General features: G+C 41.0%; 1 protein-coding gene across 7 annotated transcripts in view; it reads left to right on the top strand.

Annotated features, from left to right (window-relative positions):
- LOC121288826 (volume-regulated anion channel subunit LRRC8D-like) overlaps positions 1–20,114 on the top strand; it is a 94,532-nt gene that overhangs the window by 47,025 nt on the left and 27,393 nt on the right. For 2 of the 7 annotated variants that reach the window (XM_041207584.1, XM_041207583.1), the window contains exon 4: positions 19,216–19,342. The exons of 1 other annotated variant lie outside the window; for it this stretch is intronic. In XM_041207584.1, coding sequence (XP_041063518.1) covers positions 19,324–19,342 — 19 coding nt within the window. In that variant the 5' untranslated portion in view covers positions 19,216–19,323. Of the gene's footprint in view, positions 1–929; positions 952–1,720; positions 2,055–19,215; positions 19,343–20,114 lie in introns of those variants that run through there. 4 more of the 7 variants (XM_041207585.1, XM_041207586.1, XM_041207589.1 and 1 more) reach the window with 4 other exon arrangements.

Below are 20,114 nucleotides of genomic sequence, written 5' to 3'. Positions count from 1 at the left end.
GACTAGATTTTTTTATGGGGTGGTCCTCTGATATGCCCTGGTGTCCTCCAAATAGGAATGGCCAGGGTCCCTTTGAAAGAGCAGAACTGGGTCTGCATTGAATGCCAACTGAAATGGTAAAAAATGAGCGCACTGTTTAACGGCAGGAATATCACCGAATGTCCCCATCAGGCAATGTGCAGTCTTGAACTGGTTCAACAAAATACTTTCTCAATCAGGGAAATGGCTCAGGGATTCATAAGGTGCCACTGAACTTCTGGATTTCCAACTTTAGAACCAGAAACACTGAATGTTGATGGCAGGACAGGACAGGACAGAGACATTCTCTTTGTTATATTAAATAAGAATAAAATATTAACCACTTAAGATAGGGGCGAGCAAAAGTACAATCTTCTTCTACCCTGGGGGAGATTTTGGCATTGACGAGCAGAGAAGCTAATATTCAACCATCCCAAACAATACTTAATCGTTGCGAGTAAACTTCTAACTATCCCCGGAGATCACCTTTTTTCAGAGTTTTGTTTCTGATGTGAGCAGGTTTGCTTTAAGGTTACTGACTTAACTGTAATAGTTACTTCCTTGAACTCCTGCAAGGAATTTGCTTTTCACAGATGTGATACTCTGAATTAACCGTTAGTGTGCAGAGATATTCAGACGCTTGATGTAAGCATTTTAAATAACACTGGGATAGTACAGGGAGACGTAACAAACTGGAAGCACATTCCGATGCAAGTGGAGATTTTAACGCCGTGTTTCTGTTAAGATTCCAACAATTCTCTCCTGAGAACATTCAAAGCTTTACCCGACCATCCACCAGCACACCCAGCTGATTTATGGTCAGTCTGTCTGTCGCTGATTCCTCACCCCAGACACTGCTCGAGAAAGCAGCGTTTGAAATATTAGAAAATGAGAATGGAAAAATCTGTTAAAGGAAATGTATGGTGCACAAAAGTAAGCAGCTTTGAATGTGGCCTTGATCATGAATTCCTTTCTTTATGGTTCTGTTCCTATCCCTGTCCTTTTCAGTAGCTTCCTGAACTCTGGGCTGGGGCTCACTTACGCTGTCATTTCATTTCCCATGGTGTTGGCATGGACTGAAATATTAGTTTTAAAAAAAAACTAATCTGAATATTTAAATAATCTTTTGTTCGTCTCTAATTATTTGTGTTTTCTCTTGCTCTATGACTATTTATTTAGGAATTGTTTTCTCTTTTTTTTAATCCTCACTGCAGGCCGGATGAAGTGCAATAGGCCACATCCAGCCCACAGGCTGGGGGTTCCCCAACCCTGCAGTAGAGAGAGGCTTGATATGGAACAATGTAGGAATGTGGAAAGTTCTTAAGCATGCATTTAATGCAGTTGTCCAATAGCAATAATGGGAGTGAGAGTGAAGCAGGGAGGGATTTTTAATGTGGAAATGGAATTGTCCTGAAAGAATGAAAAAAAATTCAAACCAATGATGAGTAATTGAGAATTCCTCCTCTTTGACTCCTCCTCCTTATTTCAGTCCACTTTGCTTAGATCATCTGGGATTTCAGTTTTTTAACGTATTAAATTCTCACCTTGTGTTATTTTGCAGAAAGCCAAAGGGAATAATTATCAGAGATTGGCTTGCAATGCCATTGCCTCAATCCTCCATTCTGAGTTCACTAGTGATTATAATGTTTTTGAACTTACTCCCTCCTAATCCTCAAAGCTTGGCTCACTGAGACTAATTGTAACATCTCTACTGCTCCATGGGGAAGATGGGCTAAGCAAAGACTGGGGATTGAACCTGTGACCTGCTTCTGTGCAGCTCAGTTACTTGTTGGACATATTTGCTAAGTCACTGGCAGATATATGTTAAGCAGACCTGACCTGCATTGGATCTGAAGGGTGGTGTTCAGTGCACAGTCAGAGGTTCTGAAACCAAATAAGGACTCGTTGAGAAGGCTCTTTGCTGTGTTATTGTAAACAACCATGTTGGGAGGAGACTGGGAAGAGACAATAAAGTAAGCTACAACCTACTGTTTTTACCCTTGCAATAGGATCTTGGCAGCTGTTTGTATGGAAAGGTGAGATTATTATGACTTTTTTTATCAAGCAGTCTGCTGAGTTGTAGCACTATGGTGCAGTGTGTACACATATTTTTCTTATCTGGGTTTGACTGCAGGCTTAATTTTGGAATTTGTTTCCCTTCTAAGGTAGTTATGAAGGTTATTTGAGAAATATGTTTGGGTAGTCTCAACTCTTGTCAAGCAATAAAAAAACTCTTCAGCACCAAATAGGCAGTCTTGCTAGGTCAACAAATGAGTGTTGTGAGAAGCAGATCTTAGCAAATTAAAAAGAAAGCTTTGCATATATAATGCATTTCATAAACTCTAATGCCCTAATATGTTTTTACAACTAATGAAGTAATTTAAGTACAGTAACTTATGTAACGTAGGAAATGCAACAGTGAACAGCAAGCTCCCACAAAGAGCGATGTGATAACCTGATAATCTGTTTTTGTGATGTTGGGTGCCTGAAAGGAATGGGGTCCCATTTCCTAACCTGTTATTGCACAGAATATTCACCAAAAAGAAAATTAGCTGGGGATATATTTAAGTATGACAGTATTTTATCAGACTGTCATGAGTTTTGTGGCACATTTTCCACAGCTCTGTTCTTACCACTTGAATCCTAGTGGGAAGTGACTGATGCATGTCCATACCCAACACTGTAGAGAATTAAAACATGGACAAAAACACATCTTCAATCACAGTTTGAATAAAAATAAACTGGATCATGTAGGTCTCCACTTTTATATCACTCTACCAATGATGCCAATTGGATTGTTCACAACTCATTTCCTTTCTTGCGCACAACCAAAGAATAGTGTAAAAATAAAATTTGCATTAAAAGAACTAAAATTAATGGAGATAATCCAAATTATAGAAATAAATGTTTAAAATAATGTAAATACTGCAAGTAGACAGTAGGCTTTTAAAATGTATAAAAAAGGAAAGGTAAATTTATGTTTTGGATGTCAATAAAAGATCAACAGCCAAAATAGTTTCTTTAACAGCATTTTCCACTTCTTAATTTGTTAAATATTGCATGGAAGAGATACTAGGTAATGAAATGGAGCCTGGTTTGTTTTGTCAATAAAGCACTCTCCTTTTCTCTTCCTGCCATTTGTACTAATAAATGTATTGTGAATGTTTCCAGTATCTTCAGAATGTCATAATTTGTTCCCTGTTATGTTGAAAATTATCTGTAAATATTTTACCTTTTTGTAATCATTCATGGATTGTGGGCATCACAAGGAAGGCCAGCATTTATTGCCCATTCCTAATTGACTGGGGAGTCAACAATGGTAGTGCCCTTGAATGTCAATGGGAGATGGTTAGATTCTCACTTGTTGGAGATGGCCATTGCCTGGGACATGTGTGTGGTGCAAATGTTGCTTGCGACTTATCAGCCCAAGCCTCAATGTTGTCCAGGTCTTGCTGCATGCGGGCACAGACTGCTTCAGTATCTGAGGAGTTGCAAATGGTATATTGAACACTGTGAAATCGTCAGTTTATGTCCTCACTCCTGACCTTATGATAAAGGGATATGGGGGAGGTGGTGGCATAGTGGTATTGTCACTGAGCTAGTATTCCTGAGTCCCAGGGTAATGGGGAACTCGGGTTCGAATCCCACCATGGTGAAATTTGAATTCAATAAAAATCTGGAATTAAAAGTCTGACGATGACTGCAAAGCCATTGCCAATTGTAAAAACTCATCTGGTTCACTAATGCCCTTTTTAGGGAAGGAAATCTGCTGTCCTTACCTGGTCTGGCCTACATGTGACTCCAGACCCACAGCAATGTGGTTGACTGTTAAACGTCCTCTGAGCAAGGGCAGTGACACCCACGTCCCACGAACGAATAAAAAAAGAAATGATGAAGCAATTGGATGGTTGGACCCGTGATCTATCCTGAGGAACTCCCGCAGTGATGACCTGATAATGAGATGATTGATCTCCAACAACCACAACTGTCTTTCTTTGAGCCCTGATTCCCATTGACTCCAGTTTTGCTAGGGCTCCTTGATGCTGGTCTTGGTCAAATGCTGCCTTGATGCTAAAGTCAGTCCCTCTCCCTCACCTCTGGAATGCAGCTCTTTTATTTGTCCATGTTTAGACCTAGGTTGTAATAAGGTCTGGAATCAATTGGTCCTGCCAGAACACAAATAGAGCATCGGTGATCAGGTTATTGGTAAGTGTTGCTTGATGGCAATATCGATGACGCTTTCTCTCACTTTGCTGATGGTTTGGAGTAGGCTGATGGGGAACATACGTGTGCAAATTTCCACAAGTTGTAGCTGTTTGTAGCCTTTGCTGTAGTGTGCTCAACCCTTTCTTGATTTTCATGTGGAGTGAATTTTTGTTATTATCTATTCTTTCACAGATCTGAGCGTCGCTGGCTAGGCCAGCATTTATTGCCCAATCCTAATTGCCCTTGAGAAATTTGTGGTGAGCTGCCTCCCTTGAACTGCTGCAGTCCATGTGGTGAGGGTACCCCATAGTGCTGTTAGGTGGGGGGGGGAGTTCCAGGATTTTGACCCAGCGACAGTGACGGAATGGCAATATAATTCAGGATGGTGTGTGGCCTGGAGGGGAATTTGCTGGCAGTGGTGTTCCCATGGGTCTGCTGTCCTTGTCCTTCTAGGTGGTAGAGATTGCTGGTTTGGAAGGTGATGTTAAAGGAGTCTTGGTAAGCTGCAGTGCATCTTGCAGATGGTACACACTGCTGCCATAGAATCATTGAATTATTAGAGTGTAGAAGGAGATCATTTGGCCCATGTCTGCACCAGTTCTCTGAGCAATTCACCAAGTGCCATTCTCTCATCATCTCCCCACAACTCTGCAAATTCTTCCTTTTCAGATACCAGGACACAGGCTTGGTAGACTTGCAGTTTGGTGTTCTCAGTCAGCTTGCTGTTATTCCACACTCTTACTCAGCTTTGCAAAAGCTGCAGCAATTATGTCTATGGGTGTGTTGATTTCAGCATCAAGCGACAAACTGCTGGTGATTGTGGAGCCTAGATATGAGGCTATCGACAATCTCCAGCATCACATTGTCAATGTTGTTGAATGGTGGTATGCCAACATCCTGGACCTATTTTGTCTTCCTGATTTTGATTGTCAAACCAAAATATTTATAGGTGTGAACGTGCCTACCCGTCTGCTGTTGAAGGTGTTCCTCGGTATGGAATGCCGGTGTGGCATCATCAGTGTAAGCAACTCTCCATTGAGGGCTTACTGTACGTTTCACAGAACCACAGAATTGTTAGTGCAGAAGGAAGCCATTCAGCTCATTGTGTCTGCACTGGCTCTCCAAATGAGTAATTCACTTAGTGCATAACCCTGCACATTTCTTCCTTTTCAGATAACAGTCTAATCATCTTTTGAATGCCTCGATTGAACCTGTCTCCACCACATTCTCAGGCAATGCATTCCAGACCTTAACCATTTGCTGCATGAAAAAGTATTTTCTCTCATCGCTTTTGCAAATTAATTTAAATCTATGCCCTCTCATTCTCTGTCTTTTCATGAGTGGGAGCTGTTTCTCTCTTTCTACTCTGTCCAGACCACTCATGATTTTGAATACCTCTATCAGCCTTCTCCAATGAAAACGGTCCTAACTTCTCCAATTTTCTCCAATGTATCTTCATAACTGAAGTTTCTCTTCGCTGGAACCATTTCCATGAATATTTTCTACACCCTCTCCAATTCCTTCATTCTTCTTAGTGTGGTGCACAGAACTGGATACAATACTCTAGCTGAGGCCAAACTAGTGTCTTACACAAGTTCAGCTTAACCACCTTTCTCTTGTATTCTATGCCCCTATTAATATAAAGCCCAGGATACTGTATGCTTTATTAACTGCATTCTGAGCTTGCTCCTGCATCCTGTTTAGAATTGTACCTTTTAGTTAATATGGTATCTCCACATTCTTCCTGCCAAAATGAATTACATCACATTCTCCACATTGAACTTCATCTGCCACCTGTCTGACCATTCCATCAACTTGTCTGTCCCTTTGAAGTTCTACACCATCATCCTCACAGTTCACAATGCTTCCAAGTTTTGTATCATCTGCAAATTTTGAAATTGTGCCCTGTACACCAAGTTCTAGGCCATTCATATATATCAGGAAAAGCAAGGGTCCTAACATGACCCCTGGGGAAGTCCACTACAAACCTTCCCTCAGCCCAAAAAGCATCCATTAACCACTACTGTTTCTTGTCACTCAGCCAATGCTGTGACCATGTGTGTTGGTGACGGAGGGAGTGAATGTTTAAGATGGTGGGATGGGGTGCCAATCAAGCAGGTTGCTTTGTCCTGGATGGCGGTGGATTGGATTGGTTGAAGATGGTTTATGTGATGCTGGGGGGCCTCAGGAGGAAGCCAAGATAGATCATCCACTCAGCACTTCTTGTTGAAAGTGGGTTCAAAAGCTTCAGCCCTGACCTTTGCACTCATGCTGGGCTCCATTGTCATGGATATGTTCATGGAACCTTTCCCAAATCAATCAGCGTGTGGCTTGAGAAGCAAAATGCTGAAGGTGCTAGAAATCTGTAATAAACAGAAAATGGTGCAAACTTTCAGTAGTTAAGGTAGCGTCTATGCAGAGAGGAGGGTAGAGTTACTATCATCACTTAGGCAGTCACTGAATTCATCTCTGGAAATCTTGTGATCTGCACAACAGTGTGCAGGAAGTGTTGACGGCTGGAACAGCTTAACCTCTAGGTTTTGGAGATTGAACAGCAGCTGGTGGTACATTCTTAAGGCCAAGAGTTTCATGGAAGCAGTTTCTGAATGTTGTCACCCCCACAGCTTAAAGGTATGCATGCAGGGAATGGGTGACCACCAGGCAGTTAAGGAGGATCAGACAGGTAGTGCAGTAGTGCTTTGAGCGCATTTCATTCTCCAGCTGGCATTTGGTTCTGAATACAAGTGAGGGAGATGGTTCCTCTGTAGAATTGCAGTTCATGTGGTGTGCATGGACTTCTAAAACGTGTTTGGTAATGTGCCACATAACAGGCTTGTCAACAAAGTTGAAGTCCATGGAATAAAAGGGACAGACGGCAAGGGTATGAAGTTTGCTGAGTGGCAGGAAATGAGAGTAGTAGTGAATGGTTGTTTTTTGCAGCGTATATGCTGGGGCTCCCCCTGGTCAGTCATAGCTCCACTGCTTTTCTTGCTCTATTTTAATGACCTGGACTTGGCTGTGCAGGGCACAATTTCAAGATTTGAAGATGACACAAAAATTTGAGTTATTGTGAGTTTTGAGGAGGATATTAATAGAATTCATTAGGATATAGAGATGAGGCAAAATGGGTGGACACGTTGCAGATGAAATTTAATGCAGAGGTGCGTGAAGTAATGTAGTCCGGTAAGAAAAGAGAATATAAAAGGATACAATTTTAAAGGGGGTGCAGGAGCAGAGGGACCTGGGTGTATATGTACATAAATTGTTGAGGTTGGCAGGACAGGCTGAGAAAGCAGCTACTAAGACATGTTGGATCCTGGGCCTTTTAATTGAGGCATTGAGCACAAAAGCAAAGAGGTTATAATGAATATTTTATGAAGCACTGCTTCAGCCTCAATATGGGCACCAAGCTTTAGGAAGGATGTGAAGGCATTGGAGAGTGTGCAGAAAAAAATTCATGAGAATGATTCCAGGTTTGAGGGACTTCAGTTATGAGAATAGATCACCTGAAGCTGGAGCCCTTCTCTGTAGAGAAAGGAAGGTTAAGAGGAGATTTGATAGAGGTTTCCAAAATCATAAACAGAGTAGATAAGGAGAAACTATTCCCATTGCCAGAAGGGTTGAGACCTAAAGGATATAAGCTGATTGGCATAAGAACCAAAGGTGACATGAGGAAAAACCTCTTCATGCAGCATGTGGTTAGGATCCGGAATGTACTGCCTGAGTGTGTGGCGGAGGCAGATTGAATCGTGGCTTCAAAAGGAAATTGGATAATTATTTGAAGAGAGAGAATTTGCAGGGCTACGTGGAAGAGGCAGGGACATGAGAACCAGCTGAATAGCTCAGTAGAAGCTGAGAGCTGGCGCAAATGCGACAGTTTAAATGAATGCCATACTTCTGTGCTGTTATCATTCCTTTAACTTTATAGTCCCCGAATCCCCCACAGCCTGCTTCTAGATCCATAGACAAGGCTGTGCCAGTATTGCATAGGACTTACAGCACAAAAACAACAGATAATTATGTACAGCTGGAATGAGCTTGTGTTTAGGCTCCACACAAACTTCCTCCCCCTTAGCTTCATGTAACTACAACTACTGCTCCTTCCAGTTGTTTCTCTCTCATACATATCTAACATCTTAATGGCATCCATGCTGTTTGCATCAACTACTCCATATGGTAGCAATTCCACATTCTAACCACTCTAAGTAAAGAAGTTCCTCCTGATTTCCTTTTTGGATTTGTTACCATCTTTTATTTGCTGTGAAGGACTCAAAATAGGCTGTGGAGGGATATAAGCTAGTAAAGTGATTGAACAAGGAGGTGGCAGATGGGGTATGGTGTGGGGAAATGTGAAATTATTCACGTTCGTAAGAATAATTGGAGAGCAATTATGTTTTAAATGGTGAGAAATTAGTAAATGCCATTATTCAGGGAGATTTAGATGTTCTTATGCATGAATCACAAGAAGTTAAGATGCAGGTACAGCAAACAGGCGCAAATTATACATTAGTTTTATATTCCAACCGGTGAGGAGAAATTTCTCCTCTCAGAAGATTGTGAATCTTGCAAATTCTGAACCTCAGGGATCTGTGGATACTTAATAAATGGATATATTGAAGACTGAGATCAATAGACTTTTTGACACTAAGAAAATGGAGGATACAACAAAAAATGTGGTTCATGTAGCAGATCAGTCAAGTTCTTATTAAATGAAGGGGTTGTGTGGCCTACTCCTATTTCTTGTGCTCTTATTTGTGACCCCTTGTTTTGAACTTGAACATTGCAAAATCTTTTCTGTTATGATGTGGCAGATGATGTGTGCGAGGTGAATTAAATTCACAAGGGAAACTTGGCCACGCTATCACAACAGTTTTGCAATTTGTATTTATTATGAGAAGATTTCTGAATTCAGAAGTAATGAGTCCACTAACACCTTTAGAGATTTTAAAAACTAAATTAAAACATTTATTAAGAAAAGATTTCAAGTGCTTACATAAGATTACAGTTACTTAATATTATAACAAATCCCAAAATTCCTAATTAAACTGACTCCCAATTACACACCCCCTTCTAAGACAACAGTCCAAAATAGATTTTAAATTTAAATAGCAAGCCCGCAAACTTACCACAGCACCCACTCAACAGTGGAATTCCAAAGGCTTTTCTCCAACTTCAGTTACTGGACACAGCAGGCTTTTGCTAACATGGCTGGAGGTTTCCCCGAGGCTGTTTTACACACTCCTTTTAGTTCTTATATGCCCCCTCCCCAACATTAGCTTCCTTCCTTTTATATGTTTCTCTCTCTTTAATCTGTAAATTCCATTGTTCTGTATGTCTTTGGAAATGTACTTTTCCCATAATATAAAAAGCTTTCATGTTGCCAATATGGTCAATAATTTTTGGGAAAAATAAATATAATAACCTTGCCCTATTTATCTTGTTAGTTGTAAACATCCTACCATCCCTTTGAAACCCAAACAACTCCTTCACTTATCTAAAAATGCAAATTTCCTTCACACCCTACATGCTAAGACCTCATCCATGTTTACTCATTAGAATTTCAAATGCCTTCTACCCCAAACTTCTTTTGATAATTTCAAGCTTGCAGCCTATCTGACTCTAATTTAATTAAATCAGACAGAACCATCTACACACACCCATAAACCTACTTTACAATAAACCACAATAATATTATGAAACTTTTATTATAGTTTCATGACATCTGTCTCCCGTATCAAAACCCGTCATAATTTTGAAGACCTCTATCAAATTACCCTGCAGCCTTCCCCTTTCTAGAGAAATTAGCCCCAGCTTGTTCAGTTTTTCCTGATGAATATATTCCGTCAATTCTGATATTTTTGTGAAAATATTTTTGCACCTTCTCCATTGCCTCTGTGCTATTTTTGTAAAATGGAGATCAGTGGACATATTCTATTTTATTTTTCTTCTCACTTGTACTGGTTCTGGTACTTTTAACAAATACTATTCTATATCAAATACAAACGCTTATCAAAATCTGACCAAATTAATTGCCACAAAATCATAGAACTTGGAAATCGAATAGACGTGATTTAAGCTTAGAAAATAACTGATACTGGCAAGAACTTGGCATTCTAATTAGAATCGACCCATGGGCCTAGTTCCACGGAGGTAAACTTGAAAGCTACAAGTGGTCTGTTTGGCTTTGCAAAAGAATCCTAATGACTTAAAATGGGCTCATTAGTCCAATGCCTGTTGCCTGAGTGGAACAGGGTGGGTGGGTTGGAGCTGCTGCTGTACTGAGCAGTATTAGAGCTGCGAAGAATGGTAAGTCTGCTGACAGTAGCATCACCATAAAGCAGGGACGAGTTACTTGTTGCAGACAATACTATTATTGCACCAATTGAAAGTACAGATTCTTTTCCTACATGAACACAGGCAATCATCAGAAATATTGTCCACTTCAGCTTCCAGAAGCCAGCATTAACTAGGAATTGCTCATTTTGTGAGGCAATCTTCTTCAAGATGGTTTCTGCTCTCCTTTTCCCTCTCCCCACCCCTGCTCTTGTTTCTTCCTCAGGCCTCTTTCTCCCTCCACCCTCGATTTAATATTATGTTGAGAGGAGGCTTTTCTTCCATCAGTGGCTTAACCCAAATGTTTCTTGCAATTCATCAAATTAAGATGCATACAAAAGTATTCGTATTTGTGGGGATAAAAATAAATGTTTTGGGGCAGCTAAATATAGCAGTATTACACAGAAATCTAGCCATTTATTTTTACATTAGCATTTATTATCCATCCCTAGTTGCCCTTGAGAAGGTGGTGGTGAGCTGCCTTCTTGAACCACTGCAGTGGTGTAGGTACATCCACAGTGCTGTTAGGGAGGGAGTTCCAGGATTTTGGCCCCCTGACAATGAAGGAACAGTGATATATTTCCAAGTCAGGATGGTGAATGACTTGGAGGGGACCTTCCAGCTGGTGGTGTTCCCATCTATCTGCTGCCCTTGTCCTTCTAGGTGATAGTAGTTGTGGGTTTTGAAGGTACTGTTTAAGGAGCCTTGGTGAATTCCTGCAGTACATCTTGTAGATGGTACACACTGCTGCTACTGTGCATCGGTGGTGGAGGAAGTGAATGTTTGTGGATGTGGCGCCAACCAAGCAGGCTGCTTTGTCCTGGACCATGTCAAGCTTCTTGTGTTGGGGAAGCTGCACTCATCCAGGCAAGTGGGAAGTATTACATCACACTCCTGAATTATGCCTTGTAGATGGTGGACAGGCTTTGGAGAGTCAGGAGGTGAGTTATTCGCCACAGGTTTCCTAGCCTCTGACCTGCTCTTGTAACCACATCATTTATTTTGCTAGTCCAGTTCAGTTTCTGGTCAATGGTAACCCTCAGGATGTCGATAATGGGGAATTCAGTGATGGTAATGCCATTAAACAATAAGGGGCAATGGTTAGATTCTCTCTTGTTGGAGATGGTCATTCCTTGGCACTTGTTTGGCATGGATATTACTTGCCACTTGTTGGCCCAAGCCAGGATATTGTTTAGGTCTTGCTGCATTTGGACATGTACAATTAGTGCATGTCCAAGTTCAGGTACAATTAAAGAAAAATTGTAGATACTAAAAACAATTGCAAAACTGGATACATGGTAATACAAATGAACAATGAATTAGCTGTTGAATAACCAATCTATTGCTGGATCAACTTTACTTTTGGGCCTGTCTCCTTGCCTTCCTAGTTAATTTACTTTTTTATTTCTATTGTATACCATTTTATACTTCTTGTTTTCTTCTATATTATTCTCTATATTGGTCATATGCTTTATTTTGGGTTTTTCAAAATCAATTCTTCCTCTAATCTCTCTTTTTATCTATGGAATCTCTGCTGTTGAGGCACCCCCTTTAGTCTTAGTAGGAATGTCTTTAACTTACCTACACTTCATCAATCTTGTATTTAAGTACCTCTTACTGAGTAGTCCACTGTATAATCCACCATTTATTTTTCTAAGCAGTCTCCTTTCATCCCACTGAAATTGAGTTATTTTCTGGTCTAACATTTTTATCTTGCACTGAAGCATCAGCTTCAACTTGCTGATTGTAAGCACTCTTATCTTTGAGTCAGAAGGTCGTGAGTTCGAACCCCACTCCAGGGACTTGAGCACATAATCAAGATACTTCTGTGTGTCTGTGAAAGAGCACTGCATTGTGTTCTGGATAAGACATTATTCCAAGGCTGCTCAGGTGGATGGAATATATCCCACACCAACGTATATCCTTCGAGCAATGTCACTAATACAGTTAATTGTATTTAATTTCATGTGTATCATTGCTGTGCTTGAATTGGCTGCTGTGTTTGGATTACATAAGATATTTGGTACAGAAACAGGCCATTCAGCCCAACCAGCCATACCCACATTATAACAATGACTAGACTTCAGAAGCAATTAATTAGCTGTGAAGCGCCTTACGATATCCTGAGGTTGTGAAAGGCGCTATGTAAATTCACAGGTGTTTGCTCTTCTGAATCTTGAATCCAATTAAATTATGGTCACCTTTTTCCATATGTTTTCCTACCGGGAGATTGTTTCCTTTTATTCTTTTGCCATCCAAGGTCAGTTCTAGTTCTGCATCCTTTGCTTTGGTATCAATAATGATTAGTTGTTTTCTTAAAAACTACAAACATGTATTGCTATACCAAGAGCCTGAAGCAAATTGATTCTGTCCAGCAGTTAGATAGGAAAGTGAGTTTCTGAACAGCACCAGTATTGTTAATGGCTTGATTTCTCTAATGTCATCTCCCTGAGGTAATGCTCTGGTTTCTTAGACTTTCGGAGTTTGGCATACAAGGATTATTGAACCAGACAAACTACTCTATCCCTGAGACTAACTGTCTGGCAGGTGTAAATATTAATATCTATCCACAATTTTTAATTATAATTAAGGAAAGTGTGACTGCAAGTGAGGCCTATATGGGGATCCAGAAGATAGCAATGAAGGAGCCTCAGACTTTGCACTTGTCTAACAGGTTCGGTGTTCTTGCAGCTTGTATGGAAGAGAACAGGGACTGCAGGAAGGATGAGCAAACTGACTACAGCTCTGTGGTGCAGTGGGGGCATTCAAGTTGGGGGAGTTTAAAGGAATGTGATTGCAGTATAGTTAGGAAGATAGGTACTGTTCTCTACACAGAATGAGAGTCCTGAATGCTGTGTTGCCTGCCCAGTGCAGGGTTAAGGGCATCTCCTCAGGGCGGGGGAGGACCTTGGTGTAGAAGGGGAAGGATCCAGTTGTCCTGGTGCTATTGATATCATGTTGGGATTTGAACCCATGTCCCCAGAGCATTGCCCTGGGCCTCTGGATTACTAGTCCAGTGGCATTACCACAATGCCATCACTTTAATTGAAATGTTTAAAATTGAGGGGTTTTGATAGAGTAAAAAGGGAGAAACTGTCCCTGCTGGTAGGAGACTCAGTAACTAGTAAGCATAGATTTAAGGTAATTGGAAAAAAGAATCAAAACGGAGATGCAGAAGCTTTTATTTTTAAATGCAGCAAATTGTTGAGTTGGATCACATTTCCTGAAAGTGCGAGAAGCCAATTCAATAGTAACTTTCAAATGGGAATGAGACAAATACTGGTAAAGGAAACATTTGCAGGGCTATGGGGATAGGGCAGGGGAGTAGGGCTAATGGATATGACTTACAAAGAGGCCAGCACAGGTATGGTCTGAATGGCCTCCTGTGCTGTCTGATTCTGAGCGAAATAATTCATGTTAGTGATACTGCAAATGTGAAAAAAAATAAACTAGCAGTTTTAGGACAGAATTTGAGGCTTTTTCCATCCTTTAAATTTCCTGATGGATAGATGTGGGAGCATGTTCATTTGTCAGGAATAGGTTCATAGGTAAGGACATTTGGGGAAGGGGGCAGTGTGGGGCAAGCTGCTTTATAGCATACTTCCAGAAAACTGTTAGGGGAGAGTTCCCAATCATATAACAATGTTATAAGAAATCATTAGAGTAGATCTTTTCATTCTTTTGAAATTCCCAATGGCAGAATTAAAGCACATGGGATAGGAGGTAATATAGTGGCATAGATTAAGGATTGGTTAACAGGCAGAAAACAGAGTAGGAATAAATGGATCAGTCTCACATTGGCAGGCTGTGATTAGTGGGGTAATGCAAGGATCAGCATTTGGGCCCTAGCTGTTCACAATAGATGTCAATGATTTGGATGTGGGGGGGCCAAATGTAATATTTCCATTTTCACAGATGTTGCAAAGCTGGGTAGGAATGTGTGTTGTGAGGAAGATGCAAGAGGGCTTCAAGGGGACTTGGACAGACTTGGTGAGTGGGCAAGAACATGGCAGATGGAATATAATGTGGGGAAAATTGTGAGGTTATTCACTTTTTTAGGATCAACAGATTTTCAGGGTTATTAAATGGTGAGAGATTAGAAAATGTAATTGTACAAAGGGACCTGGGTGTCCTTGTCAATAAGTCACTGAAAGCTAACATGCAGGTGCAGCAAGCAGTTAGAAAGGTTGATGGTAAGTTAGCCTTTATTGCAAGAGGATTTGAGTACAGGAATAGTGAAGTCTTGCTTCAATCGCATAGAACCTTGGTTAGACTGCACCTGGAGAACTGTGTGTAGTTTTGGTCCCCTTACATTAGGAAGGATATTATTGCCATCGAGTGAGTGCAGTGAAGGTTCACCAGACTTATTCTTGGGATGGTGTGACTGTCCTATGGAGAGAGATTGGGAAAACAGGGCCTGTATTCTCTAGAGTTTCGAGAATGAGAGGTGATCTAATTGAAACCTATACAAGGTAGATACAGGTAAAAGGTTTTCCCTGGTTGGGGAGTCTAGAACCAGGGGACAAAATTTCAAAATAAGGGAGAAGCCACTTAGGACCAAGATGAGGAGATCTTCTTGCCTCAGAAGGTTTGAATCTTTGGAACTCTTCACCCCAGAGGGCTGTGGAAGCTCAGTCATTGGGTATGTTTAAAGTGGAGATTGACAGATTTCTAATACCAATGACAAAGGGATATGGGGATAGTGTGGAAAAAAGGCATTGAAGTGGACGATCCATGATCATATTGAATGGTGGAGCAGGCTCAAGGGGCTGATTGGCCTACTCTTGCTCCCATGTTCCTGTGTAGCTTCTAAATTGTTCAGTATTGAAATCTGTGTTACATATCGGTAAATAGGGGCTCACCATTATGCGTCAGTCTCACTAAGACTCTCAGTTTAACTTTCTTAGGCTTGCAAACTAACCATTAAAGTTTTATCCCCACTATAACACTGCATTCCCTGAAGGACCCAACATTTTAAGTACAGAATAAAAAGCTCATTAATTTTGTCAATCAAATGTTAATACACACATTCTTGTGATCCCTGTGGGAGAGCTATAAACCAAAAGAACCAAAATTACTGAATGATCCCCAAATGAAGAAATTAACAAGATTTCATTTTTTAAAAATTTCTACTTTAACATGAATCAGAACCAACATAAGTTAAACATGAATTAACAGGTAAATGATGCTTCAAATAAGAAGGTAAATTTCACTTTAAATAGTTGATACATAGATGCATCTTACACAACCATAAGCACCCGCATCATTCCCTGCATGAATGTGGTGCCATATGCAATCTCCATTTTCCAACTCAGCCTCTGGTATGTCAGATATCTCACTTTGCCACTCAACTGATTCAACCCTCGAATCTGATTCACCGGAGGCCATGTTCTATTCGAGTTTCCCTCCGATGGTCGTCAACTGAATGGCACATTCCTGCAGAATCTCCTTACCTAAATTCTTGACGGCACAGAAGTCTCTGGGGAATCTCTTTCTCTGATCCCTTCAATAGGCCCTGTTAAACAGTTTGGCCACCTCTTGTAAACCACCCAGCTCTCTCGAGATTCAGGCCTTTCTAGCTCACTCGCACAGCGTCTCCAAGAGCTCCTGTGTCTGTCTGCTGGTCACTTTCTGCTTCCAGCTCTCTCATGTGTCTCCCAGCCACAAGACTTCTGTTCATACCTTCCTTCCTGTTAGTATTGCTTCCAAGTCAAGGGTCACTGGATCACATGGTTCCATTTTTATTAGCCCAGAATATTATTGATCCCTGTATGAGTGATCACCACACCGGTCATTGTGCAGATGAAGTCCCGTCTTCATGTTGAAGATACCTTCCATCTTGTTGTGTGGCACTACCACCGTGCTAAATGGGATATATTTCGAACAGATTAAGCAACTCTGGACAGGACATCTATGAGGCGCTGTGAGCCATCAGCAACAGCAAAATTGTTTACAACCACTATTTGTAACCTAATGGCCCGGCATATTCCCCACTCTACCATTACCATCAAACTGGGGGATCAACCCTGGTTAATGAAGAGTCCAGGAGGGCATACCAGGAGCAGCACCAAACATACATAAAAATGAGGTTTCAAACTAGTGAAGCTACAGCACAGGACAGCTTGCATGCCAAACAGCAAAAGCAGCATGCAATAGACAGAGTTAAATGATCCCACAACCAACAGATCAGATCTAAGCTCTGCAGTCCTGCCACATTCAGTCATGAATGGTAGTGAATAATTAAACGACTCACTCGAGGAGGAGGCTCCACAAACATCTCCATCCTCAATGATGGGGGAGCCTCATCAGTGCAAAAGACAAGGTTGAAGCATTTGCAACAATCTTCAGCCAGAAGTGCTGAGTAGATGATCCATCTCGGCCTCCTCCTGAGGTCCCCAGCATCACAGAAGCCAGTCTTCAGCCAATTAAATTCACTTCTTGTGATATCAAGAAACCGCTGAAGGCACTGGATACTGCAAAGGCTATGGGCCCTGACAATATGCCAGCATTTTATCCTCCAGAACTAGCTGCACGCTTAGACAAGCTGTTCCAGTACAGCTACAAAACGGACAACTACCCAGCAATGTGGAAAATTGCCCCAGTGTGTCCTGTCCATGAAAAGTAGGACAAATCCAATCCAGCCAATTAATGTCCCTTCAGTCTACTCTATCATCAGCAAAGTGATGGATGGGGCCATCAGCAAAGTGATATAAAGTGGCACTTATTCAGCAATAATCTGCTCACTGATGCTCAGTTTGGGTTCTGTCAGGGCCACTCAACTCCTGACCTCATTACAGCCTTAGTTCCAACATGGAAAAAAGAGCTGATCTCAAGGTGAGGTGAGAGTGACATCTCTTGACATCAAGGCACCGTTTGACCTGGTGTGGTGTCAAGGAGCCCTAGAAAAACTGGAGTCAGTGGAAATTGGGGAGTGGGGGAAGCTCTCCACTGGTGGGAGTCATAACTAGCACAAAGGAAGATGGCTGTGGTTGTTAGAGGTCAATCATCTTAGTCCCAGGACATCACTACAGGAGTTCTTCAGGGTAGTATCCTAGGCCCATGTATTTTCAGCTGTTTCGTCAATGACCTTCCCTCCATCATGAGGTCAGAAGTGGAGATGTTTGCTGCTGATTACACAATGTTCAGCACCATTCACAACTCTTCAGACACTGAAGCAGTCTGTGTCCATATTGCAGCAAGAGCTGGACAACATTGAGGCTGGGCTGATGTGTGATATGAATGTTACTTGCCACTTAAATGCCAGGCAATAACCATCTCCAACAAGAGAGAATCTAATCATCTCCCCTTAACATTCAATGGCATCACCTTCACTGAATCCCCACTATCAACTATCAACATCCAGAGGATGTCCTCCTGTTACTATACTCCTCACTGTTTACATTTCTAAGTTTTGTTTCAGCTGTAAACTTTGAAATTATATCCTGTATGCTCCAACTCCATTGTATATATCAAAAAAATCAATGCCCCTCATTGACCTTTTGGGAGAGATAGGAACATAACGAATTAGGAGCAATAGTAGGCCAGCTGGCCCTGTGGTCCTGCTCCGCCATTCAATGGGATCATGGTTGAACTGATTGTAACCTCAACTCCACATTTCTGCCAACCCCCAATAGCTTTACACCCCATTGCTTATTATTCTACCCCTGCTTTTAAAAAATATTCAAAGATTCTGCATTTACCAACATTTTGAGGAAGGGAGTTCTAAAGACTTTCAACCCCCAAGAGAGAAAAATTCTCCTCATCTAGTCCACCGTATGCTTCCCTTCAGTCTGAGAAACGACTGTTCCAACACTTCTCTGTGCTATATTTGTCAACCTGTGGGTAAAACTGTGCTGAAAAGTTGTGAATGCAGTAGAATTGGTCTTATCCATTTCTTAATTGGCAGTGTTTCCAAATTAATTTTTAATAGGCCCCAAAATGAGAGATTTTTATTTATATGGCACTTCACCACATCGCTCAGGTTGTCCCAAATAGAAAATGAATCCATTTTGAAGTGCAGTCCATACACAGGAAGGTTCCATACACAGAAATGAGATGAATGATCAAGCATTCTCTTTTTTTGATGGTCTTAGCTTAGGAAGGTTTGTTGACAGAGTTAATTGAATAGTGCCATGGGATATCATGTCCACTTGAACATACATGTTCAGATGTTTTTGCAACCACATGGGAGAAAAGTCTTGTCAAGGATTTGGTATTGATGGGGGTGGGCTTTCAACTGTTGCATTCTGTAGCACAGAATCAGTCCATTTGACCCGTGGTACCTGACCCAGCTTTCTGAAAGGACTATCCACCCTAGCCCTAATTTTACTGTCATTCCTTTTTTAAAAATGTTAAGTTTTCTTTTTTCAAATACTTACCCGCTGTTCTTTTAGAAGCTATTATAGATTCTGCCTCCACTGCTTTGGGAATGCAGTCTGGTGCTGATGATAGCACTAAGCAGAAAACACATGAATCTAAATCAGTACTGTTTGACCAGGAGACCATTCAAAAAATGCTTGGTTTTATAATGACATGCGAGTAATGATTTTGCCAAGTCCAACTCCTGTTTTGCTGTTGGTAAATGAGAATAGTAGACTAGCTGACTCCCCTGGTTACTTTTGTGTTCTTGTCTCTGCTGCTATTTTTTTTCTTTTGCAGGTTCACAGACCATAGTTCCTCAACCTTGCTGCCAGCTTCAGAAATAATTCATCACGTTCTCCTCTCTCCTTTTGCCTTGAGTAGAATACCAATGGGGGCAGGGAAGAGATGAATTATAAGTCACAAGGCATGAAGAATTTATTGGAATTTCCAATTGTGGAAATGATCCAGCTCCTTACTCCAGTCCAGAACCAGCCATTAGTTTGAAATCATCTAATTCTGCTTTCCTAAAATCTGTATTCATGTGGATACTAATCTTGGATTTTTTTTAATACAAGACTAACCATTTCCTCAACTTAATTTCTCTGGTCAAGCAGTCAGTCCCACATGCTCTCGCGTACGCACAATTTCCTGATGTGAATGTTAATAAAACCAGATTTTCTGTCAGTTAGATATTATCAGAAGCTGCTTTGTGCACCTCGAACCCCTGGCACTTTTAACAGAGTGACTTAACTGCAACCTATTAAATAATGTTCTGTTGATTTCATTTGACTTGTTCTCGTACAAGATGTGGATCTTCTTCATTGCCCTCATTTCTATTGATTGTTAATCCTCAGCATACCCAAGACAGTTTTTGTTGTACAATATTGAGATGAGATAGGAAACTGTACCTTTTCTAAAAATCCCTGATAAACAGATGCTGCAGTTTAACTTGATTTTGTTGCTAATCTTGCAATGTAGCTGTAACTCATTTAGGAGGGAAAATAGCACAGTGCAAGTATAAGCAGCTCCTCATATAGAAGTACCTTCTGCATTTAAATGATGAGAATTCTAATCAACATTAGCATTTTCATATTTCGGTTACTTTCGTAAACATCTGACCTTTATTTTCCTCTTGGCAACAACTTTGAAAGTAATGAGTCAGAAAGACCTGCTGTCATAAACCCCAGTGCGTATCG

This window comes from Carcharodon carcharias, chromosome 16, assembly GCF_017639515.1.
Source record: "Carcharodon carcharias isolate sCarCar2 chromosome 16, sCarCar2.pri, whole genome shotgun sequence".
NCBI lineage: Eukaryota > Metazoa > Chordata > Chondrichthyes > Lamniformes > Lamnidae > Carcharodon > Carcharodon carcharias.
This window is presented reverse-complemented; position numbering and strand designations above follow the sequence as displayed.